At 47.1% G+C, this 26,523-nt stretch overlaps 1 protein-coding gene and 1 pseudogene across 2 annotated transcripts in view; one reads left to right on the top strand and one right to left on the bottom strand.

Moving 5' to 3' along the window:
* The window catches only part of Dpysl2 (dihydropyrimidinase like 2), a 104,316-nt gene that overhangs the window by 30,776 nt on the left and 47,017 nt on the right, over positions 1-26,523 (top strand). Inside the window, exons 1-3 of one of the 2 annotated variants that reach the window (XM_031362663.1) lie at positions 7,531-7,868; positions 10,998-11,086; positions 13,552-13,736. In XM_031362663.1, coding sequence (XP_031218523.1) covers positions 7,830-7,868; positions 10,998-11,086; positions 13,552-13,736 — 313 coding nt within the window. In that variant the 5' untranslated portion in view covers positions 7,531-7,829. Of the gene's footprint in view, positions 1-7,530; positions 7,869-10,997; positions 11,087-13,551; positions 13,737-26,523 lie in introns of those variants that run through there. The other variant, XM_031362662.1, reaches the window with a different exon arrangement.
* On the bottom strand, positions 5,618-7,394 carry LOC116085239 (annotated as a pseudogene).

The raw sequence follows: 26,523 nt of genomic DNA, 5'->3' as shown, positions 1-26,523 counted from the left end.
TGTGTATATATGGATTCCATACAGATTTAAAATCTGGACATTGTGATTGTCTTAGTCAGGGTTTTACTGCTATGAACAGACACTATGACCAAGGCAACTCTTATAAGGACAACATTTAATTGGGGCTGGCTTACAGATTCAGAGGTTCAGTCTATTATCATCAAGGCAGGAACATGGCAGCATCCAGGCAGGCATGGTGCAGGAGGAGCTGAGAGTTCTACATCTTCATCTGAAGGCTGCTAGTGGAATACTGGCTTCTAGACACCTAGGATGAGGGTCTTAAAGCACCCACAGTGACACAGCTACTCCAACAGGGCCACACCTTCTAATAGTGCCACTCCCTGGGCCAAGCAGATACAAACCATCATAGAGATCACAGTCAGTGTAGCCAGAATTTTGCTGCTACAACAAACAGACCTTAGGTTTTATGACTTAAGCATAGTTGTGATTGGTAAGTGCCTCCGGTAGGTACTTACATGAAAATCAGTTTAATTTGGGTGAAATAAACCTTAAAAAAGCCCTCAATCACTCTAGCTATGTCTAGGGCTCCCCAGTCACCCCAGTCACATAGGGTGAGAGATGCCTTGGTTGGGGACACAGCAAGTACAGCATGTCTCCTGTGCTGCAAGATGTCTATTGGCAAAGTGTTGCTCCCTGATTAGAGGGGGTGTGAGAGACAGACTGTCTCACTCCAGGAGAGGCTTGCTCTCAGACATGGACACACTCTGTCAGTGTTGCTTTATGAAGTGTTGCTGTGGGGCCAGTCTGGTAAGACTGAAGGTCAGAGGGAACAACTCTTGCAGAGGCTCTGCTGTCTTGCATACAAAATGTGGACCAGATTCTGGTAATTCTGTAATTCTGGTGAATAGTGAAGATTTAAGAGTGTAGGGCCAGTGGGGGATTTCTCCATCTGATTTGGTCCATTGTGCCCTGAATGTACAGTTAGACACACCCACTGTGCATCTAGATCATGTTCCACATGCCTTTGAGGTAAACGTTATTCTTCCAGTGGAAAAGAAACACTAAGCACTTTTTCATTTAAACATTGGTATCCATCTGTGCTGGTTCTCAATGAAGGAAGTCCAGGGCTGCCTGGAGAAACTGGTTTCAATTGGGGGCAGGGAGGGATAAGGCAAGAAAGGGATGGATTCGGGGAATAAGGGGAAGTGTTTTGGAGTGGAGGTCAAGGATAGAAATCAGTGAAGAGCTGGGCAGTTGTAGCGCACACCTTTAATCCCAGAACTTGGGAGGCAGAGGCAGGCAGATTTCTGAGTTCAAGCCTAGCCTGGTCTACAGAGTGAGTTCCAGGACAGTCAGTGCAACACAGAGAGACCCTGTCTCAAAGAACCAGAAAAAGAAAAAAAAGAAATCAGTGAAGACAGAGATAGTAGGCAGATCAACCACACCTTCCCCCCATACAAAGCAGAGCCTGGGTTCTACAATCAAGTTCTTTATCATGAATTCAACAGGTGTGCTGAACTATGGGGTTCTTGGATTTGAATATTTTCTTCCTCCAGCAGGAAGCTGCGCTTTACTGGAGGCCTCTTTGTGTTTTTCTTTCTCCGTCTATATGATAGGATGCAAGATACACCTAGTAGGGCTTGGGGGAAGATGAAAGATTTGTATTGTTTTTGTATGTTTGTTTGTTTTTTAATATTAAATTTGAGCTTTGCATTTTTGGGGCCAACTCTCCCACTGAGCCATACCTGCACATGGAATATGTGTTCAAGCTTTCAGCACCGTGACTGTGTCAATCTATGCTCCATAGATGCCATTTCCTACTTCATTAGCTGCACAGCAACATTGCAGTGGATTGGATTGATAGTAGAAACCAGATAAGCTGAAATCTAGCAGTAATATGTTGTGGGGAATATTAAAAAATGGACCCGCCAACGCTCTGTGGGCCCGGAACATGCTCCCCGGCTCCTGCTGGTCCTCAAGCTCTCCAGCCACTGGGAGGAGGGGCCCGCGGGGGAGAGGAGGGAGGCGAGTTCTCTCGCTACCACGCAATGCCCCACACTCCCCACAGTCAGCCATCTCAACACCTAATTACCTGGTAGAATCAAGATTCTTAAAGCTTAATTAACCAATCAGGTTTATGTAACACAATTTATCAGATTTATGTATCACAATTTACAAGATGCCAATACAACAATTTCAGAACCAATTGATAATGATAAAAACTTTATTCCAATATTTGTAACCTTGTGAAATCATAACTACTTGTGGCTGGTAAATGCCACAGGGTTTCATGTCCACAGTGCAGCCATCTATCTTCCTTCTCTTCCTACCCTGAGACACTCCCTCTCTCTGAAACTCTTAGCTCCGCCTCCCTTTTCCCTATCCAATCACAGGCCTCCCACTGCCCTAATGTGATGGGACAGGGAAAATCCTGCAACAGTAATATTTAGCCTTCTTTTGTAGAATGAAAGAGTAGGCCACATTGCACTTTGGGGAGAAGAGGAAGTTCTCAGTAGGGGTAAAAGCTTCCTGCTAGCTCATGCTTTCTTGGTTTCCTCCTTCAGAAATAAGTTTAGTTCTGTGGCTCAGTGCGCAGAGGAGAATAATCTTGCTGAGCTTGGCTGTGGAAGACTCAGGCCCTGAGGGTGGAGTCAGGATCAGATAATTGCGGTGAGCAGACAGGCTCATATCACTAGGACAAGTAAGTTAAAAGCTCTCTCCCAGTGTGAAGCCCACTGCTCCACGATAAAGGAGTGAACTATGTGCATACTCTTCATTGGCCACCAGGGGGAAGACCTGAGACAGGAAGGCCGGCTAGGTCTGTGTGTCTCCAGCAGGGACACACACCCCAAGGACAATCTGTATTCACTCATATGAGGGGTGCAGCAAGTGTAATTCAGGGACTTTTGGGTGGTATCTGTGCTAACTGGGAGGCTAGAAGAGAAAGCTCGATTCTGTTTGCTTCTGTGGAGTACCCCGATTTCTACAGCTCTGTTCCCTAATACCCGTCTTGGCCTCATGTAGCCAGGGGAATCTTCAGGACCCTTTCAGAGCCCAAAGGGGGCAGTTCATATGAGCCCAGTTCTGGTAAAAGCAGTGTTCTGATGATCCTCATTGGGCACCACCCAGAAGATGCACCCACGGAAGATGGTAGCCCGGAAGGTCTCATGTATGTCTGCTTCGCTGTCCTTTGGCAATCTATGCCCTTTGGGGCTCCATAGTTGCCAACACCCATCTGCAGCAGAGTACCCTAGCCAGGGCCTTCTGTTTTTGGCAATGCGGGATCCTTGCTCCTTCTCTTGGCCGCTGTGTCATCCTAACCTCTGCAGACCACGTTGGAGGCTGCAGCCCTGGGCAACTGGCCACAGTGGCTCAGGGGGTTGTGGTTTTCTTCTTGGCCACATTTAGGTTCCGATCTTCCTGTCAGCATTTTGTTTGCGAGTGTCCCTTCCCTGTAATATTCTTAACGTTGTGCTTCCGCAGCGCCTCAGAAGCAGAAACGGTTATTTCAGCTTCATGGGAGGGAAAATGAAACTAAGAACCTTGGAGGGCTTGGGTCTGGACAGAAATCATACTGGGCAAACTACTGAGGAACTGAGAGCAGCTGGTCACCCTGGAGCGTCAGAATGACAGCCTTCAGCTCCCCACCCCTCTTCCTGGTAAAAAGCATCTTATAAAACCCCAGTGGGTGTTATCTCTACTCTATCCATCTCCACAGCCATCTTTTCAAAACGTAGTGTCTTCCTGCTGCACGCTTTATTAGGGTCAGCTGTCAGCAAGACTTTGTCACAGGTTCTTAGCTCTGTGAGTGCAAAGAAAGAAAGAAAGGAGAGCTACCCTCCCCTCAGGCTCAGTGTTGAGTTGCATCACACAGTATAGGTGGCACATAGGACAAAGGTATGGGATCAGGGACAGAGGATGAAGAATGATGGAGAGGAGGAAGGAACTTCTTCAGAGGATGAAGGCGTGGCTACACAAGACAGTGTTTGCCCAGCAACCACAAGGCCCTGGGTTAGAGCCTTTCTTCATCCACTCTTCTCTAAAATATAATTTCAGAATATATAGCCATGGGAACATTTTCCTAGGGGCTCCTTGTAGATTCTGAGGTTTACTTCAAGATGAATGAGGCTCCCCATTACACGGAGTTTGTTAGGAGAAGCAGCATAAACAATGTAGGCAACTCTTCCCCTCATTCTCTCTTCCCACAAGAATAAGCATTTTGAGCAGAATTCTGCTGAGGTCTCAAGGCTGGAACCAAGACCCAGAACAGTGACAGCGCCCCCCCACCCCCCAAAAAAAAGAAAGAAAGAACAAAAGATCCAGTCTGGTGTGTTTTTTGGCATGGTGGTAATGTGGAAAAGCCTTTTGGTTGTACCTTAACAACGAAGCGACAAAGCCTATTTATTTACATACCGATCATTAACACATGCTATGGGGTTAGGCAGCATGCTGCACAGCATCTATTTTATCTGAAAAAACAAAACAAAACAAAAAAACAAAAACAAAAAACAAAACAAAACAAAAAACCCAACCAAACAAAAACCAGAAGTGAAAGAAAAGAAAGCACAATGCACTTTCCTGCCGCTTTTCTATTTTGAGATACAGTCTTGGTAAGTTGGCCGGACCAGCAGTGAATCTTGTGTTTCTCCTGCCTCAGCTTCCTGAGTAGCTGCAGTTACAAGCCTATGCCACCAGGCCCAGCTAAAGGCCACTGGGCTCTGAGCACGTAAGCAAGCACTCTACTATTGGGACATATCATTTTCTTCTCTGCAAGGAGAGGTTCGCTTTGTGTACCTGCCGACTGTCTGGGAGTCCGGGGTGGGGTGGGGGCATGCAACTGCAGTGGAGGCTGAAGTCAGTCCCAACTCACCTTTCAGCTTATTCCCTAAGACCGCACCAGATGCCTGGGGTGTTACCATCATAAGGAGAGTCTCACAGAGACACCACTGCTTGCCTTGTCCTGGTGTTCAGTGAGGAATTGTTGGGAGGTGGGCTCTGCAGAATAGACAGATTCATCCTTGTTGTCAAGCATTTAATTTTTAAACACCCAGAAGTCTGGCTGGAGACTGGCTCCAATATCCTAGTAACAGATAATGATTTCCATTGAGGTTTTTTTTTTGTTTTGTTTTTGTTTTTGTTTTTCGAGACAGGGTTTCTCTGTGTAGCCCTGGCTGTCCTGGAACTTACTCCGTAGACCAGGCTGGCCTCAAACTCAGAAATCTGTCTGCCTCTGCCTCCCAAGCGCTGGTATTAAAGGCGTGCGCCACCACCACCCAGCTTCCATTGAGTGTCTTTAAAGAGAGTTAACAAATACAGTTCATCTTAACTGATCGATCCGTGTAGACGCTTCCTTCCCATCCCCTTTTACTTTTCTGCATTGAACTGAGCAGAGTTTGCTAAGATATGCAAACTACAAGTATTTTCCTTCATTAATTAAAGTTGTTCCCCCCCCCCGGGGGGCCTTCTATGTGCCAAATACTCTCTTAAGCTCCAGCCAGAGCAAATAAATCAGGTTTAACCTTCTGTCTCTGGGCATTTATGGACAGAAATGTCAATTATCATGGGTTAAGAACCTTGTGTGTATGGCTGTAGGAAGGAGCTTGACGCTAATGAGATGGACAGATAGGACAAAACAAAATATTCCACAGCAAATTGGTAAATAACAAGATGTATTTAAATCCATTAAGATCAAGAGCAGGAAAGTGCAACTAAAACAAACAACATAACTAGAGGCTATTTTGTCTAAATTAATGTGAATCTCATTAACCTTGCCTGACAAGTAGTTATTTTCCCCTGTGATTTAATAGGGCCCCCTTCTCCTGCTGACTTCTAGCTTACAGTGGGCTTTCCTGGAAAGTTTAGCTTTATTTCCATCTATCCACCTATCTATCAATCTATCTATCCATCTATCAATCTACCTACCTATCTAGGTGGATCTGATCCATCCATCCATCCATCCATCCATCCATCCATCCATCCATGAATGACACTGCCCAGGTAGGTCTTGATCCTTTCTCTGCATACCGAGTGCTGGGATTATAGCGCCTACCTAGTGGCTGACACCAGTACTTAGATATCAGCTTGCCCATCTAGTGTACATCATCCAGTTGGAACAGGACATGGGGACTGGCTTCTGTTTTCAAGATGCCCAGGTTAAACTGGAACTTGAACTGGTTAAAAGTGAAGACTGCCTCATGATCCTCCCTCAGGGACTGTAGGGATTGAATGCAGGGATTGAAAGGGTGAGTTTTATATCTCCTTTAAGACTAGAAAGGCAGAAGACCCCCTACCCTGGTCAGGTGCAGGAAAGACAAAAATCAAACAAACAAACAACAAAACTGGGAAACACAGAGCCTCAGAATAATTCTGTCTTTCTCTGGCTAATTATGGATCAGCAGGTGTGAACCAGTTAAACAGATAACTCCCTTCCCAAAAGGGCGCCTGATGACCTAGATTAAACAGTGTCCACATGCATTCTTTGATCTCAAGGTGAGAAGGTCAAAGCCATGCCTCAGCAGAAGTTCTGTAATCTGGAGAACCTTCCTCGTGTCTACCGCACCAGCTCTTCCCTTCCCTTTGCATTGTTAGATCTTTTAGCCTGGTTTGACACAGTCAAAGGCTCCCAGGTCTATTGTATCACTAGGGTCATTAACGGAGGCCTGGCACACCCTTAGTGACTAGAGGTTATGTTTCTCCATGACTCAGTTTCCTCTCTTTGTGGGATATAACCTCTTCTATCTCTTGTTATTGCTCCTTCATAACCCATTTCCTTGCTTCTGGCTTCAGGATGTCCCAACAGTTTTTCCTCGCTAAACCTGCAAGCGCTGCAACCACACAAAGGAGACAGACAGTCTTGGCGTGCTAGCCAGGAGGGCGGTCAGGGTGCTAGACTGAGCCCTTTTGCCCCACAGGCGCTGGCCTCCATCTCTTGTTCTTGGTAGTCGGCAGTCACAAAAAACATTCTGGGGCGGGGCGTCCGGTTGCCCGGTAGCTCAAGACCTTCCCGGATGCTGTCCTCATCCCTCCAGCCGGCAGTCTCCTGCCGCAGCAGCCGCTGCAGGGCGGAGGCCGTGCCTGGTGAGCAGGGCGGGGGAAGCCGCGGTGCAGTCGCGCGCTCGCCGCCAGCGAGGCCATTGGCTCTGCGCAGTCACCCCACGCGGGGCTGCAGCGGCGGCCTCCGCGGATTGGCGCGCGGGCAGGCGTGTGCATGCCGCCCGGGCTGTATCGAAGCCCCTCCGTCGCGGGCCTGCGCCCCCTCCTCACCCTCCCGGGACGATCACCCCTCCATTGTGCCCTGCATTGCAGATGAGGCATCTGGGGCTGCTGCCAGCTGCAGTCCCCGCTCGCCCTCCCGGGCTCACAGAAAGGGCGCGAAAGGCGCGCTCCCAGCTCGGGCGCACGCACCGCGCCCTGCGCGCACTGCAGCAGTTGCTGCCTGGGCGCTGCGCCCCGCCCCGCCTATCTCATTTGCACATCCCACGATTCTGGCCAATCAGTGAGCGTCTCTCGCGAAGCGGATGGCTTTTGCTTGGGAGGAAAGGGAGTGGCTGGCGGCGCATGCGCGGTGGAGGCCGCCTGGAACCAAGGCTTTTATTGCTGTAGTTTATTTCCACCCCCTTCCCTCCTGTTCTCTCTCCCTCTCTTTCTTTTTTCCGCCCTAGCTGGATCTGTGTTGGAGGAGAGGAAGACAGAGGACTGCATCTGTCTCTTATAGTTTTGAAATCTCCTAATAGCAAGACCAGTTAAGGGATTGTACCTTTTTCCTACAAACATAAATATACATATATATTTTAAACCACGTCTTTTTTTCCGGCTATCTTTGCTTTAAAGCTGTCCTCTTGAAATTACTTCCCCCGCCCCCCGGAGAGATGTCTTATCAGGGGAAGAAAAATATTCCACGCATCACGGTAAGTTTGGTACTTGGGAAAGGCGAGAAACCTTTTGTGACATAGAATATCTAAGAAATGTATTTTAAAGGCGGAGGAAAGAGACTCAACTTTTCCTTCTCGTTGCCAACGGAGGCGATGGTGGTGAAGATGGGGGTTGGGGTTGGAGATGCAATAACAGTTATAAGGCACGCAATTTGCAAGGCATTGAAATAGGCGCGAGAATGCAAGGAGGTAGCCTTGGGTAGCGCGCCAGATCCGCTGTATCTTTCATTGTCAGCACGAGATGCTGCAGCGCTGCCCGCGGGGTGCAAGCAAATGGATGCCAGATTGAATATGCATGGTCGACGCTCTGATATTGTTCTCCGGCTGCGTGCGGCGAGGCTGGGATCCGGGAGCTTGGTTGTGGGGACCTGGGAAAACAGATCCTCCAGTGTCTTCCGCCCACTCCAGAAAGAGCTTTCTGGAGCCTTCCTCCTGTGAGAAAAAGCGAGTTCCAGCCCGGAGGCGTCATGACAGGGAGGGATGCTGGAAAGGGCAGGGTGAACCGGGATGATGCAGAGGGAAGGGAGGGTCGGGACTCGATGAGCAAAGAAGGGCGGGAGCTTTTTCTGGACGCGGAGGACCCTAGGAACCTCTGGTTTGGGGCTGGGGTCTTGGCAGGGTTTCCGGCTCGCTTTCTCGTCTTTTCTGCTCCTTCCGCCACCAGGGAGGCGGCCGTGGTGGCGCATACAAAGCGGGCTGGGCGGGTGGGCGCTGGGGACAGCAGCGAGCAAGCTCGCGGAGGTAATGGCGCTGGCTGCGACTCTCGCAGATGGCCTGGCCGGTCCCAGACAATGATCGTGGTGGCCGAGGTGCTGTCTTCTTTCAGGGCCTCCATCCCAGGACAAGCACCTCTGCGAGGAATTCACGACGCTTCGGGGATGCAGAGGGTGGTGCTTTGCCCTCCTCCTCTCTTTGCATCTTTTACTGAAAAAAAAAAATTTCACCGGTCTAATTTTCTACATCCTTGGAGATCCCAGGCAGGGAGAATCGCCAAGAAAATTCATTGTTATATAATGCCGTGCGATAGCATTGGCCAGTTTGGACCCAGGGATACGCAGATTCAAAGGCATCTCAAATAGGGAAGATGGGTTTTAAGGCCGGATTTGAGGATGAGCTTTTGCTCTGCTTGTCTCTAGGGCCTGGGACCCCGGCCTCTTTTTCCTTGGTGCACAAGGACACACCCATCTGCAGTAGTAGGAATTGTTGCCCAGAGGAGGGGGCGTGTGCCTGGGGTTTCTAGCTTGGGCTGAGTGGGTATTAGCCTTTTCTCAAGGCACCCCACCCCCCACCCCTCGCACCCAAATCCTCAGTACCAGATCCCAAAGGGCTGACACACCGGACGCAATGTTAAATGTTCATCGCGCTGAAGGATGGCATCTGGGCAGTGGGGGTGGGGAGATTTCCAGCAAACCTCACGATTTGCTGTTTTCGTGCATGATCAAGACAAAATCGTTTTGACAGTATGGAGAGGGAAAATAGGCAATCAACAAGAGCACTTTTTAAAAGAGCGCCCCCTCCATCCTTAAAAGTTATCTAGTTCTGTGCCCTAGGACTTATTGGTTCACTTCCTCTGTCACTGTGGCCAGCCTCTTATGTAAGAAGCCTTCTAGAAGGCTCTAGATTAAACAGACTATAATTCCGACCCCCTCCCCTGCCCGTTGGCTGGGGAGTCACAGTGATGTTTTGTGACAGGTATTACTGTGAGGAAGGGGAGGTGGTAAAGAGCAGGACTTCTTGCCTCCCAGACTACAGACAATCCCCTCGGGGGAGAAAGGAGGGACCCTTGCAGGCTTAAGCCCACGGGAGCCTCAGTTTCCTCACGGTAATAGAATCTCGCTCCATTCACTTCAGAGAGGTTTCAAGTCTCTGATAGCATGATATGTATGTAGGGTAGGTTTAATAAAGATATTTTTGTTTATCCTCTTCATGTTGACTGTTTTCAGTGCCTTCACCTGAATAGATAACCCTATGGTGTAAAACTAAACTGATCTTGTTTTTCAGCGTAACAGAAACAATAAATATTTTCGGAGCCCAATAATGACTACATTTGTGTTCAACTGTATCTTGTTTTCTTTGTTCTGTAGCATTTTATGAATCTTTTAAGGCAACTCTATAGTTTCCTCTTCTTGGTAGTTTCAAAATGCAAGTAGCACTTGCTGAGATTGTATTTTGTAACAGAGTTCTGGGTTGACTCTTATCAAGATGAATGCAGTTCTGAAAGGCACAGAGTAATAAACGGGCATGGCTCTGCTCGTACAGTTTATATTTATTCTGAAATAATAAACCTGTAATCCACTCAGCCTGAGATGGTGACACTGCATGCATCCCACCCACAATATTTTGCATAGCTGTGCATCAGAATAAAATGTTTCTTTTACATGCTCTTGGCTTTTACTGTTGGATTATCATTTAAGTTTTTTTTTTTTTATGTAAAAGTGGATCAACCATCAGTAGTGGTACTAGACTTAAAATCCCCCATATGTCTAATTTATCATGAAGCTCTGTTTCTTATCTCTTAAATGGGTGTGTATTTTTACAGTCTCTCCCTTGCCCACTGCATTTGTGTGATTCACCGCACAGATAAATGAGCACGGAGTGGACGCGCAGAGCTGAAAACTTGTTATGGCCGATGTTCCTGTGTTTGTGTAGCATATGCTATGACAACAGACTTTTGGTCAGTTTTCCCCGACAAACACTTTGCCAAAACATGACTTTCCTACATGTGGGTGGAATTTTCTTTCTTTCTTTCTTTCTTTCTTTATTTTTTTAAAAGATGAGGTTTAGCCAAAAATAATTTCAGGAGCATTGTCTTCTTTTGCTGGGGTGTTCTATAATGCCTCCTTTTGTTTTCGGGTCTAAGGTGTTCTTTAAAAGATGGTTGTTTATCAAGGGTGAGTGTTGCCAGTGTCTTATGATTCAGGCAATGAACAGCTTGCCTCGCATAAGGTTTTCAGCTTGGTTAAGGTACCTTCCAAAATCTCCTGGCTTTGAGCATCACTCTTGAATGGTTAAAAAACATGCCCTTTACCTCCCTTTCCTCAGGATTGACTGATGTTTCTCTTAGGGAGGTTATATGTTATGACTTTGTTCCCCTCTCTGTTACAGAGTGATCGTCTTCTGATCAAAGGTGGCAAGATTGTGAATGATGACCAGTCCTTCTATGCAGACATATACATGGAAGATGGGTTGATCAAGTAAGTACGATTCAGTGCTAGGTGGAGGACTCTCTCTCTCTCTCTCTCTCTTTCTCTCTCTCTCTCTCTCTCTCTATATATATATATATATATATATATATATATATATATATATATCACACACACACACACACATACACACACACACACAGTGTTTCTAAGCTTCCACTTTTTTCATGTAAATAGTCTCAAGCTTTAATGACTCCAAGAGTCATTGAGCTTGGGCTGCGAATGTTGTAACATCGGTAGAATGTGTATCTGGCATCAGTCAGGCACTGCCAAAAACCCAAAAGTGACCAGTTTAGCATATTTTAAGCTTGTTTTTATTGGTGGTAATTAATAAATTTGGGGATTCAGATTCAGGGAATTCGAAGTCACAGCACACACTAACACCCATGTATTATGTAATTTACTATTTTTAACAGAGGTGACACACCATCCTCTTGTTGCCAGCTGGTATACTTGCTTTGTGGTAGGCTACACTGTAGTTATTTGGGATGGAGTACTCACTTGGTTTGTGATAGGCTACACCGTAGTTATTTGGGATAGAGTACTCAGGCATAGGACATAAGTGTGGAATGCAGCCTGCCTGTCCTGCTAAGATGTGGATCTGCTTGCTTAATCAGGAAGGGCCACAGGACACTGAGTTAATTACCAGCAACTCAGAAAAGTGATTGCCTAATCCTAGAAGGATTTTAGATTTCATTTCTTTTTAAAAAAAATTATTTTCTTTTAGATTTATTTTATGTATATGAATATGTTGCTTCTATGTATGTATGTGCAGCATGTGCGTGCCTGTTGTGTCCTTGAAAGTCAGACGAGGGCATTGGATCCTGTGAAACAGGATGGTTGTGAGCCACCTTGTGGGTGCTGGGAATTGAACCTGTATCCTCTGGAAGAGAAACAAGTGCTCTTAACCCTTGATCCATCTCTCCGGCCCTAAGTTTCAATTCTTGGAGTGGTTCCTAGTACAAAATAAGGCCACCCCATGTTGCTTGTGCATTGGGTTCTGAGTTTGGATATTCTGGGACTCTGGAGGGTTAATTGAACAGTGTACAACAATATCTTCATGCCTTTCCTCTGGGGACAGCTCAGAGGCTCTGGAGAGAGAGCACATCTGCTCAAAGACAAACATCACAGTGAATGACATCTTTTAAGTGAGCAGTGTTCATCAAACTCCAGTAGCAAGTGAGTCTGGAGAAGGGCGAGCTCGACAGGCTCTGGCTGCTTGGAAGCTTACACTCTGACTTATGAAGCCAAAATGGGTCTTAACGTTTCCATAGTTAATACTTTCTCCATGTGTGTTTGTCTGCAACAGTCCCAGCTCTGAGCAATCACAGGCTATGATTTGCTTATTCCTTTGGCATCCCAATCATAGGAGAGCATGATGGGTCTGGCTGAAGAACACTGGCTTGGAATGGAGTGGCTAATTTTAGCATAGTTCATTTGTCTGAGAAACTCAACTCCTCCTTTATTCATTTTTCTTTTTTAAAAAATTGGTGGAAAGATGAGGTAAAATTAAAAAAAAATTTTTTTTTAGTTAGATGATGAGATCTTGTCTCAAAACTAAAACCCTACAGTTGGGTGTGGTGGCACACACTTTTAGTCCCACGTCTTGGGAGGTATAGGCAGGTTGTTCTCTGTGAGCTTGAGGTTAACTTGGTCTACATAGTGAGTACCAGGACAGCCAGGGCTCTGTAGAGAGACACTGTCTCAAACACAACGCAACACAACATAACACAACACAAAAAATCCTCACACGCTGCCGCAACCCTGCTTCTCCCCTGGGCATGATGCATCATGGGTATTTGTTTTCCGACCTTTATCTGAGTCCATGAGCACCTGCAACCACACTGCAGTTGGTTACTTTTTCCTTTTCTTTTTTCCCCTTGTTTTGCACGCGTGCGCACTCTCTCTCTCCACTCTTCCACCTCCGTTTTTCCCACATTGAAAAGGAAAATAGGACAAACAGATGTTGGGAGAGAGATTTAGCTCTAGAGCGAGTTGTTATTGGAAAACTAGCCGAATGGGGGATGTCAGGAGATGGTGGAGCGAATGTTATACAAGTGTTTTGGGACTTTGTCATTATTCAGTCTTAGAGGTTTCTGATAACTTGTTATTGAATGGGGAATTTGCTGCCTCCTGTAAGGGACCTCATCCTTTAGTCCAGGTGGGCTACGAACTCACTCTGTAGCCAAGGCTGACCTTGAACTAGACGTAATCCTCATGTCAGTCTTTCAAGTGCTGGGATTATATGAGCCCCTGTGCCTAGTGTCCTAGTTCATTCTGCATCTGTTCATGAGGATGAGGAGTGGGCGGGGCTCCCATGAAAGATTAGAGCAACCACCCAAAAAGCGCTCCTCCTGCAGGGAAGGTATGTTTACAGCTTAATGGAAACAGATGTCAGATCCAATTTGATGGCACATTTCCCTGGCACCTCTCTCTCACCAACTCTGCTTTCTTAGGCAAATAGGAGAAAACCTGATTGTGCCAGGAGGGGTGAAGACCATCGAAGCCCACTCCAGAATGGTGATCCCCGGAGGAATTGACGTGCACACTCGCTTCCAGATGCCTGACCAGGGAATGACATCAGCTGATGACTTCTTCCAGGGAACCAAGGCAGCCCTGGCTGGGGGAACCACCATGATCAGTAAGGCTTGGGCACCATCACCTTTAACCTGGATTCGGGGCAGTGTGAAAATGAGCCTGGGTCACTAGGGCCTTCTGTTGGGTGAAGTGAGCAGAGAGGTTTGATCTACCCAGCAAGGAGACCACAGATGGTGAACTCTATTTCCTTAGCCTTACTTTCTGCTAAACTTTGCTCCTGCAGTTGAACTTGAGGATGAGCTTCTGAAGAATTGTAGAGGATGAGAGGAGGCCTGGCTACTCTATGTTGACCACAAAATGTGCCTGAGTTGTGAGGTCATAAATATTGAATTATAGAAATTTCAAGGATTCTTCTCAGAATTAAGATAGAATAAGGGAAGTGTTTTCTGTTTGTTTGTTTGCTTGTTTGTTTGTTTGTTTTCAGACAAGGTCTTAGGTAGCCCAGGCTGGCCTTTATCCCTCTGTACTGTACCTGAGGTTAGTTCCTGATCTTCATGTCCCTGCCTTTCAAATTCTGGGATGATAGGCATATGCTACCACACTCAGATGCAGTGGAGTGTTTGCCTGAAACCTCCGTTCCAGTGATAGGGAGCTCAGTCAAAGGAGTACGTTTCTAGTCTGCTCTGGACACCGAATGAGTTGGGCTACTATGCTTGGAACAAGACCCACTGATATGCTTTGTCCGTGAGATAGGAAAGCTGTAGGCACCCACAGTGATGCCCTTTTACGTTATCCCTCTCAGGGTTTTGTGTTCTTGGTTCAACCAAGTCTAAAAGTCTATTCACTGGACACAGCTGCTGTGTTCAGAATTTGCTCGTGAGTGGTTTGATTCCAGCATGCCTTTTGACTGGTAGGTTGGGGGGAGGTGGGGGAAGCTACACAGTGGCCTATCAGAATCCTTTGTTAGAAAGGGATTTTTGTCCAAAGGCAGAAGTCAGTACTCTGTGTCATGGAGGAAAAGTTTCCTGGGGTTGGGACCAACACTGAAAGAACCTCGTAGTTTGCGATTTTTGAAGCCTGTCTTCCTGGGTGTTTTCAGGGATGACTGTGGCTTTGGGGTCTCATCATTTTCCTGAAACCAGAGGAGCAATGTCCTGTGTCTCCTGCATTTTAAATTATACCCAGCTCCCTGGTGTTCCCACCATCCTGGTTTTTAATCTGTAGTGTTGGGGACAGCCCTCCATTCCCGGACAGATCCTCCAGGTGTGGTCCTTGTTGCTCTGCCTTGCTCTAGCCTTGGGAATGACCTTCTTGGGAGAGCCCTTCATGGACACCCCTGCCTTGGCTTGCTGGTCCTTTTGGCTGCTTGGGACTCCACTGGCTGAGTGGTCACTTCCTGGCCCCTCCCCCTTTTTTCTGAGTAGCGTGAACCAAAAGAAATCCAGACCATTCAGACATCAGCTAGAAAGGCCAAATCAGGGTGGTAACCAACCTTGAGTTGAGGTGGACACAATGAAGGCCTGTGCTTTTGGCCTCTGAGGATTAGCATTCCACAAACAACATTTCCCCAGGGAGTGGTTGGTTACACTAAGCATGGCCATGCCTCTGAGACAGGAAAGTACCCGGTACTAGGAATCAGGAGTCTAGGGATCTATCTGGTCTCTTCTCAGCATCAACTTGCTGGGCATTAGATTTCATCTGTACAGAAAGTATTTACATAGCTAATAAGTTCTTCCCATTCCCACACTGGCAATGCACTATATATAATATTTATATATAATTTATATATTTACATAGCGAATAAGAAGTCCTTCCTGTTCCCACACTGGCATTGCATTAAATATATATACATATATAAATATAAATAAAATATTTTTGTATAATTTATATGCAAATATATTTATATTTGTATATAAGCTATATATAAATATATATAAACATAAACATAATTATATGTGTGTTTTCCTGTAGCCACCTGTACTTTGTTCTGCAGGTGCAGAAGGGCTTGTTTCCTCTCAGATTCATCTGGAAGCCAGAGGAGAGCCTGACATGCACCATCTATCATTTCCTCCTGTGTCTGCCATTGCTCCTTCACTTCTTGCACTTGACCTGAGCCTCAGCTCCAGTCTACTGGAACTTGTCCCTTCCCATCCCTCCCCTGCTGCAGGCCATATCCCTTCTTGCTACCCTGACATCTCTTTCACCTTCTCACTCCCTCACGCAGCACCTGTGGGCTACCTTCCTTCCCTGGGTGGAGGCATCATCCCTTATGATGGTCTCTAGGAGGAGAGGGTACAACAACTGTCTCTGTCACTTGGGATGGGATGTGATAGCGCTAATGCAGGTTCAAGATGCGGTCTGTTTGGCTCAACAGCAAGGGGGCTTGATGAACGAACAATCTCATGGAACCCGGGCTAAGCATATCTCTCGGTAGTAGAACTTGCATATTCGAGGTCCTGAGTTTGAATCACAGGCTGTAAAACCCGGGTAGAGCCACACCTTGCGAAAGGAGAAAAGGGAACGACTGGGGGTAATTAGGTGGCATGGGTGTGCTCTGAGCTGTCACACCCAACCTCTGTCAAATTCGGTAGTTTGCAAAAAGAAAAAAAAAATGCAACGACTCTTGCAAAAGTTCATCATGGTTGCTAATGAGAACAAGATTCCCAGCAGCTCACTGCCTTTCCCCTGGAGAGAAACTATAATGATGCAGGTGAGGAATCGGGATTTTTTTTTTTCCTGTATTCTGCTTGCTGGGGGCACATCCATTCTTCTTGGCTTAAGAGTGTGGCTGAAGCTTGCTCTGCAGGGCAGGGGCATAGCTTCATGGAACTCAGTGCCCACTTCTTTAAAGAGCTCCCTAGCTTCCTGAATACATATTGAGTGGGGGTGGGGTGGGGTGGGAAGAGGCTTTGGGTGTTTAATTGCAAACTTGATGAGCTTCTGGCTGTTGTGGAAATGGCAATTAGGTGAATTGGTACAAAGACTGCCCACCCCTTCTCCCCCCTCTTCCTCTCACCTCTTCTAATCCCTGTCAGCTGCACAGGTGGGGGAATCTTCACCTCTCTCTTTGCTGGCTTTGGTTTGCCTGTCCCTGGAGGCTCTGTTTCCATCTGGCAAGGCTCTACCGGCTAAAGAAAATGGCAGCCGAATGTTCCTGTGTAAAGAAGGTGACACAACACCAGAGTACTAGCAGGACACGTTCTTATGATAAAGGCAAGCTACTGCTGGGCCTTACACAGTGGGATCTTTGTGAGGGACCCAGTGTAGGGTAGTAGGATGCCCTTTGCCCTTTCTCTCCAGGGGTGGGTGGGCAGAGACACCAGACATAGCCAGCTGGTGGCATCTAGACTGGCCCCACAGTCCTGGTAGTGGCTGGAGCTGGCTGCTTGTAGGGGTGCCTGGAATGCTGCTTTAGGAAAATGGAGATTGGACCCCCCCCAAGGATACCAGAATTTGAGAGCACACAAGTCTCTTACATAAGAATGGCGTAGAATTTACATGTCTCCTACATGCAACTTCCTGGAGACTTTGAATAACCTCTAAATTATTCCTAACGCCTGATAAGATATAAATGCTGGGGGGAAACTGTTGTCCTGCTGTGTTATTTCAGGATGTGTTTTAGTTTGCTTTCCTGTGGCTGTGAGAAACATAGTGATCAAAAGCATCTCGTGGAGGAAAGGGTTTATGTCAACTTACACTTCCAGGTCACAGCCCATCTTTGAGAGAAGTCAGGACAGGAACTCAAGCAGAAGCACAGGAGTGCTGCTTAACTGTTCCTTCTGGCTCCTGCTTGACTGACTTTCTTACACAGCCCCGGCCTGCCTGCTTAGGGATGGTGCCGCCCACAGTGGGCGGGGCCCTCTCACATTGATCATTGGCTGCAGGCCAATCTGATGGAGGCAATTCTCCAGTTGAGGCTCTGTCTCCCTAGGGGACTCTATGTTGTCAAGTTTGCAACAAAATAACCAGCACAGGGCTTGATGACAAGAAAAGTCCACACATGTTCAGTAAAATGAAATAAAAGGAAAAAAATGGACCTGGAATTAGTTGACTTATCAGATTTACTATGTGAATACAGAATACAGAACACTGCAGCGCTCCGAAGCCTGTGCTGGCTTCTCAAGCCAAATCTCCAAGGACAGAAGTTATTGTGCTGACCTAAGTTCAAGGCTTTCCCTGGAGGTGCGGAACCTGGACACAGTGCACCCCGGTGACTCCTCGGCTGTGTCTCCAGTGCCTAATTCCAGAGCATTGCCTCATGGTCGAGCTGGCTTGGTTCCCAGATCCTCTTTGGATCCTCAGGCGTTCTAGTGCATGTTGCCTCTATAGCCAGCCGATTTCCATGTTTGCTTTCTGTTCCTGTAGTTTGGCCCCAGCCCTCTGTGACTGGAATCTTTCCCTCCAGGCTTTGCTCTTGCTATCTCCTTCCTCTGAATCCTTCAGTGGTCCTCTCTTGCTCAGAGAGCACAACCCAAATTGTCTGCAATGTGGTGCTAACGTGCTACCCAGCCTTGACTCCCATTGACTTCTTGATTGTCTTTCCGTCTGCCTGTGAGAATCCTCACTCCCTCTGAGGTTCTGCATAGGTGCCCCCTGCCTACAGTTTATAACTTCTCTGAACCCTGGCAACAGATGGGCTTCTGTCTCATACTCTGTGACACTTAAGTTTCTTGGAATGTGTCCGTTGAGACCCTTTGTTTTGTTTTCAAGTTTCCCACCCAACCAGTGTCAGTGCTAAGAGGGATGGAGGATAGCTGACTGACTGAATAAATAAAAGAAAACTCGAAGGAGACTTGATTTGAGTGATGCTGTGTGACTGAGCCAGGTATGTTTCCAAGACATCTGTGTGCCTTGTGCTCACTCTGATGACAGTGGCTGCTCTAGCCACCTCCCCACCAACACCAGAGCCATGCTCAGCTCTGCCAGCAGCTGGGGAGAGCACACAGCTCAGGCGTGTCAGCCTACAGTTGTGAACTAGGCAGGCTCTTTCCCTGAGCTGTTCCTGGGTAAGTGCTGGAGCCGGAGCCTCTCACAGAGGTCCGGATAGCCAAGAGAGCTTGCTCTCTGAGGACTGTAGCTGTAGGAGAAGTTGCATGCCCCTAGAGACCCTGATGGACTCAGAAACCTTTCCCAGGACCCTTTGGGCTTGTCCTAGGTCTTTCTGCGGATGGAGGAAACTTGAGAGGACTTGGCTCAGGAGTGCCACTGTGGTACATCCATTGCTTGTCATTTGTTCATCCATGTGGCATTTGGGTTTGCTCCCCGCCTGTGGCAGGCCTACGTGTGAACACACAGTGTAAGCTGGATGTGTCTGTAATGGATACTTTTGATTATTCCCTTTGTAGGGCTCATTTGACTCTGGTTAGAAAGTGTTTATAAAAGAACCCAACCACATCACACTGAAGCTTCCAAATCCAGGACCAAAGTTGTCACCACAAAATCTGCCTGTGGTCTGGTGATTAGAAAGCCACACTATCCAATGTACTGTCCGAGTGGGCACACCCGGCCCCCTCTCAGCTTCTTATCTCGCCCAAGCCTTACATGGATTAAGTCGTATGATTCACCTAAGGACCTGAAGGCCTTTTCTAGACCCGCTCAGGTGTCACTGGGTGGCTGGATGGGAAGGTTTTGTCCGTAGCTGGGCCAATCCCTTGATATCTACTGCTGAGGACAATAGGGAGAAGAAGCAGCCCAGGGGTCCAGAAATCATGTCTGCAATGGATTCTGTCTCTTGAAGGAGCCCAGGATGTCTTTCTTTTTGAGCCGGCAGACATAGCCTTAAAGATCAATCTGGCTTAGGAAGGGATAGTCTCCATCTCCTTAAATGTCTCCCTCCTCCTGAAACGTCTCCCTCCTCCTGGATCTCAGTCTCTACTGTGTTCCAGGGGCTTGCACACAAAGCTGGGAGAGTCTCAGTTTTTAGATGCTTCTAGAACTCCCCAGTTTTCCCTAGAGTTTTCAGACTGTTGGGAAGTTTCCATCAGTCCCATTAGTGAGGATGACGGATGGAGCGTGGAGTGGAGCGGCAGGGAACACGTTGGGGCTACATCCAGGTCTCCCCAACCTTCAAATGTGAACAGGTGACAGGCATCCATGGCTTGGTGTCCCAGTCTCAGGGTTCCTGTTGGTAGGTAAGAGCTTCCATGACCCAAGATCCCCTGTTCTATATCCCGGCTGGGTAAATGGGGCTTCTGGAGGGCAGGGCTGAGCTCTGACCATTTCTGCCCGTCACTTATTGGGAGTTGGCCACCCTGGCTTGGCTGCCTACCAGGTTGTGTTACTGTAGACACATTGTTACTCTAGACAGCCCACTGTCGCCTGCCTGACAGAGGACTGATGAGAGCAGCTCTAGTGGGGATGGTGGATGTTGGTGGGCTGTGGAAGACCTGGCTCCTTGCCCCTATTTTCTCTTTCTCCTCTTGGTAGCTGCTCCCCTCCCCAGATTCTGGACCATCCTAGAGTTTGGGGATGGGCAGCGTGGAGTCCACCCCCTTGCCTGGTTACCTGCCTTCATCACTTACCTACTTTCTACAGTGCGGTGATACAGCTGGCCCTGGCTAGCTTCCATATTGAGTCATAGGGTAGCAGGGGTTTAGTAAATGGACGAGAAATGCTTAGTCACATCAGAAACATCACTCTGCTTAGTGGTCAACAAACACCTTTCCTTCCGCTCGACATGGCCTGAGGTAGAGCCTCTGTTTAAGCATTTGAAGTGCTTACCATGCAAGTAGGAGGATCTGAATTCATTCTCCAGAGCTTGTACAAGAAAAGGAAGAAAGAAAGGAAGGAAGAGAAGAAGCTGGGTGTGGTAGGAAGGTTCATACTCATGATCTCAGTACATAGAAGACTGGACAATTCCTGGGGCTTGCTGGTCAGCCTAATCTGCTTGGCCTGTCCCAGGACAGTGAGAGACTTCATCTCAAAAACCAACACACACACACACACACATGCACACACATGCGTGCACACACACATACACACATGCACACACATGTGCGTGCACACACATGCACACGCACACATACACATATGCACATACACACAAGCGTGCACACACACACATGCACACACACAAAAGCACATATACACACAAGCATGCATGCACACACATACACACTGCATACATACACATACCACATACACACACACCATACACACAAGCACACACACATACACACCACACACATACACACACCATATACACACACATACACACACCACATACATACACACATACACACACCACACCATACACACAAGCACACATATACACATGCACACATCACACACACAAGCATACACATACACACACCACATACATACATACATATATATATACACCACATATACATACCACACACACCATACACACCACACACATACACACACACAAGCACACACACATACAAACCACACACATACACACACATACACACACCATATACACACACATACACACATACACACACACAAGCATACACACATACATATACATACACACATATACACACACACCACACCACACACACAAGCATGCACTCACACCACAAATGCACATACCACACACACAAGCACACACACACACCACATACACACATACATATACAAACCTCATACATACACTACATACCACACACACACACACACACAGAAAGAGAGAGGCCCACTCATGCAAGGTATGCACACACACAGACAATAAATGGTGCACAATACTTAAAAAGCAAAACTGAGTGCCTTGGGGAATGGTTGGCCAGGAGATGTGTTGTTTTTTTCCTCCTGGTGGATAGCTCTGGCCCTAAGTCACTCCCTTACGGCTCTTTTCTGCCATTTGTACCTCTTTGAGTAGCTGTTTTTCCCATTTCTTCCCAAGCAACGATCCAGTCCCTTCTTTCTCTGGGCTCTGAGGGCTCTGCCTCAGATTTGCTGCCATTGTTGGGTGAAGCCATTCATTCAGATTCCTTGCCATTAGTCAGCCTCACTGCTGTGGTTAATGATCAAGGGGGGTTCTAGTGAGTAGAAATTAGAGTTCTTTCTGGCTAACCCATTTGGGAGGCAGCCCTTTTAGAATGTGACCGAGCATTCCCCTAATGATAGAGCAGATGCTGCCTGAAGTTGGGTCATGGTGGCCCAGGCCTCTCCAGCAAAGAGAATTTTGCAGTCATCTCTGGCCAAAATTAAAGAGTATAACTGCACATTCAGACCCCCTGGGGAGGGTTTTTTTTTTTTTTTTTTTTTTTTTTTTTTTTTTTTTTAACACACTTAAGGCACAGAATCTTCTGACCTATTTCTAGATGGGTTTAGCATTTTGAATTTGGAAGCTTCCAGCATCTCAGGTCTTGTCTCAACAGTTGGGCTTCTGGTGAAATGGACTTCATGAATGTTCACACAGGTCTCCCGAAGCCAGAGGTGCCTTCTGGGGTCTGTTTCCCGGTCTGCTCCCTCCTCTTTGTGAGAGGAGGGCCTTTACTGCTGTGGCCTGGTTGTGGGCGTGGCTTGCAAAGCCAGTGTCTTCTAGAATCTTAGGAAACCACTGGGACTGAGGCTCCATTCAGTTGCTGTCCTTGGTGTCTAAAAGGTTTCACTTGGCTCCTTCCCTAGCACTGGCTAGGACAGGGAGTGAGTGGGAAAAGGGAGAGGAGCTGGGATAAGAGGAGCATGTGGCAGATGGCAGAAGTGACTGCCATCTCCAGCCCCATGGGCCACCCGCTGTGCTGTGTTTCTTCCAGAAGCCTACTGGCTTAGATTGACTCAGTTGTGTTTACGACCTCGTCTCCCTCTAATGATAGGTCAGAACTGGAGTCCTTGCTTGTGGGGAGCCAGCGTGCAAGGGATCAAACGACCTTGGTAATGACCTAGAATCAGGGTACTCCACACATCGGGCCACTTCAGAGAATGAGTTTCACATGACAGGCAGTATCTGGAGAGCACCAAGAACTAGATCTGAGCTGGTTTTCCTGTGTAGCACTTACTCGATGTTTGGAAGCCACCATCCTAATGTCTTTCTAGGTAGCAATTTTACATCTGTGAGAAGGGCAAGGCTGCTAGCTCTTATGCTTACGTACAGAATAAGTGAGATTTGTGCATTTTAAAAAACGTGGTATTTACAAATGGTTGCTGTGATATTTCTGGTGTGTGTGACTCTCATGTAGTCTATCCGTCTTCATCTGTTAGTCTATCCAGTGTCTCTCAGCCATGTAGTCATAGCTATCTATGTCTACCTATCACCTGTCTATAGTTATCATCTATCCTTGTCTCTATTATATATCTGCCATCTATCTTAATCACTCTGTCATCTATCTATCTATCTATCTATCTATCTATCTATCTATCTATCTATCTATCATCTATCTATTCTAAGTATGTATTGTATATGTATGTGTCTGTCATCTTACTGAACCTATAGGGAAATCTTTCTCTCTCTCTCTCTCTCTTTCTCTCTCTCTCTCTCCATCTACTTGGGCTACTATGACAAAATATCACATGGGGCAGTTTACAAACCACAGAAATCTACTTCTCACAGTTGTGGATACTGGGGAGTCCAGCATCAAGAACTGGCAGATTTGGTGTCTTGTGAGGACCTGCTTTATGAGTTACAGACACTGTGTCTTCACTTGGTGGAAATTATTGGGTGGTGGTTCATGGATTTTTTTAGTAAGAACCTTAAATCCATTCATGGAGTCAGCAGTTCCATGATCTAATCACCACCCAAAGCCCCGCCTCCTAATGCTGTCTTTCTAGGGGTTGGGATTTCAACATAAGAATAGTTGGGGGGACACTACTATTCTTTAAGTCATAGCTCACTCTCTGACCCATCCATCCACATCCTATCTTTCTCTTCTGTCTGTCTCTTTTAATTAATCTGTCACACATGTATCAGTCTAATGTGTATATTGCTATCTCTGTAATTTACTGCAGTATTAAATTCATCTGTACCTATTTATAATCTATTGAATTACCCATCTGTGTGTCTTGTCTGTCATTCATCTAACCTGTCTCTCCCATCAGTCATCTGCCTGTCTCTTCTGAATGGAGGGTGCAGTCACCTAAGCCTGAATGTGTGCTGTGTCACCTAAGCTTGAATGTGTGCTGTGTGTCACCTAAGCCTGAAGGTGCACTGTGCCACAGTATTTGATAAGATCAGGAAGAGTTCAAAGTCTGTTTTGTGTTTAAGCTTATGGAAAGCAGTTCCTCTTTTGAACACAGCAAGAAAAAAAAATGATTACAAGCTACAGTAAAAAAATGTAACTTTTGCTTTTCTCCACTCTGGGGTCTAGATTTTCTTGGCAACACACCTGGCCTTGTAGATATAAATTTGTGCCCCTAGGACACTGTTCTTGGTTCTCGGTTGTCTTTGGAACTCAAAGAAGGCCAGTGCTGCGCCTCTCCTGAGCTGCTGTGCACACTGAGCCCTGTGGCTTTCATGGTGGACCTGTTACCTGGTCTGTATCCTAGTGTCCATCCCGCCCTGAGCTGGCACCAGCATCCTCTGCTCCACCTCCTGTCCTGTAGCTTGGTGAGGATCCTAGGATATAGCCCCAAGTTTTTCCTCTGCCAGCCTTGGTGACAGATCCTTTCCAGTGGGTGGTATTTTGGCTAAGGAACCATTTAGTCATCTAGTGCCTACAACTCAGGGAAGTGGGCTTGGGAAGGGCCTGACAGAAGGCAGAGCTCTGTCTCCTCTGGGCGGACACTGAGGGCTGTGTCTTCCTGTGCTCGTAGCATGAAACCAGCGGGTGACATTATGGCTCCCATGGCATCATTATCAATACAAATCATAACAGATAAAAGCCAGGCTGAATACAGCCACTGTTAAACCTGGGAGGAAAAGAAAGTTTCTCTTCAGGGTTTGAACTGGGAACCTGATAGGAAGTCACAGCTTAAGGAGTCTTGGCTGTGTGTTGGGTCATTTTGTGCATCTCTGTAGAACTTCTCTAAGGACAAACAATCCTGTCTGATGGATGCACTTCAACTTCCATCCTACCGATGTGACATAAGGCAATGGTGCAAGCCAGACTGATTCGAGCAAAGAAAGGCATGTGTGGGCTATTAAGGTGCTCTCCTGTTTTGTCCCCTTGTCCTCTGATGAGCTCTGCCAATGACCCCACAGATGCTTTCTGGACCCCCTCCAGAGACATCTAGCAGGAGTCAAGGACAGGATTTTGTCCCTGTTACAAGACGGGGAAGAAAGTTTATTTGCAGGTATAGATTATTGATTCAGTGTTCTGGGAATCTGCAAACCCTGGGCCCTCATTTCCGGTCCTGTCCTCCCTTTAACCTTGAAGGTCAAGAGCTGTCTACCCAGCTAGACCTGAAGGAATGGAAGGAGGGCCAGAGATGGCTTGGGACTTGCTTCATTACTCTGAGCCTAGATAAGGTTCTGATCCAAGCTCTGACGGTATGCAGATAGGAGTCAGAGTCCTGCAGCAGGTAAGCGAGGCAGCTAGCCCTAGGGGTCCACATGTCTCTGCATCTCCAGTGCTGGGATTGTCATTGAACACCACGGTGTCCAAATTTTCTACATTTGCTCTGGGGATCGAACTCAGATCTTCATATTTGTAAGGCAAGCACTTAATCAACTAAGCTGTTTCCTCAGCCCAAAGGGTTCATTTTTTAATTTAATTTAATTTTTAATTTTTTAAAAAGATTTATTTTATGTATATGAGTACACACTGTAGCTGTACAGATAGTTGTGAGCCTTCATCTGGTTGTTGGGAATTGACCTTTAGGATCTCTGCTCGCTCAGGTAGACCCCGCCTGCTCAGTCCCTGCTCTCTCTGGCCCAAAGAGTTATTTATTATTATAAATAAGTACACTGTAGCTGTCTTTAGATGCACCAGAAGAGGGTGTCAGATCTCATTACAGGTGGTTGTGAGCCACCATGTGGTTGCTGGGATTTGAACTCAGGACCTATGGAAGAGCAGTTGGTGCTCTTACCTGCTGAGCCATCTCACCAGCCTCCAAGGGTTCACTTTTTTGTTTGTTTGTTTGCTTGCTTTTTAACAACTATAATGTGCGTGAATGCTACAGAAATCCTGGGTACATCCTTTACTTTGAGCTGGCCTGCAGGATCAGGCTTCTGTCCAGTCCCAGCCTCCCCAGCAGCAGGAAGATTCTAGTATTCCGGCTTTATCCTGCATTTCCAACGAACCATCACTTCAAAGTGCTTTCCCCTTTCTGTAATATAGAGGGAGAAAATGATCAGTTATGGGACATCTCCCACTAAGTGGGAGGTTCCACCCGTGGGGGAGAGGCTTGCCCCCACCTCGGTGGTCTACCGACAGCCTCTGGGCTTTCCACTGAAGCCCTGCCTCTGTGACCTAGATTCCTCCTGCATTCCCGAGTGCTATTTGGACAGCAGTCCCCAGTAGTGACTAGCCTAAGTGAATCCCACTTGGGAGAGGCCCCAGCCCCTGTTCAATGTCAGGTTGAGCCAACTGCCCTCAGAGGCTCCTTGATCTCATCTTGGACTCCTCTTTCCCAAGTCTCTGTGAGGTTTATCGGCTTGGACCTCCGCTTCACCTGACTGAGAAACAAACAATCCAGGAATGCAGTGTTTTGTGATGGGGTTGGGGGTGGGGAGTCCGGGGACAGGGAGGAGAATTCACCTTCTGGGCTTGGGGCTGTTGCTCACAGCATTGTTTTTTTCCTTTGTGTAGCTATCCCAGGGATTCACTAAGGAAACATGAGGTGCAGTGGAAAGAATTTGAGGCCTCGATCTCTCAAGGACGCATCTTCCTGGAGGGAGTCAGGAGATCTTAGTTCTGGGATGGACTGCTCCTTATTAGCGCCAGCAAGAGGCTCTCAGTGCCTGCCTAGCTTTCCTTGCTTGCTGGGGGCCTTTCATGCCTCCTGGCATTCAGGAGAGGATTCAGGGTGTGGTAGATTAGACA

The sequence above is a fragment of the Mastomys coucha genome, unplaced genomic scaffold (genome assembly GCF_008632895.1).
Source record: "Mastomys coucha isolate ucsf_1 unplaced genomic scaffold, UCSF_Mcou_1 pScaffold9, whole genome shotgun sequence".
Lineage (NCBI taxonomy): Eukaryota > Metazoa > Chordata > Mammalia > Rodentia > Muridae > Mastomys > Mastomys coucha.
The sequence above is the reverse complement of the archived record's forward strand: the minus strand, read 5'-3'. Positions and strand labels throughout refer to the sequence as shown.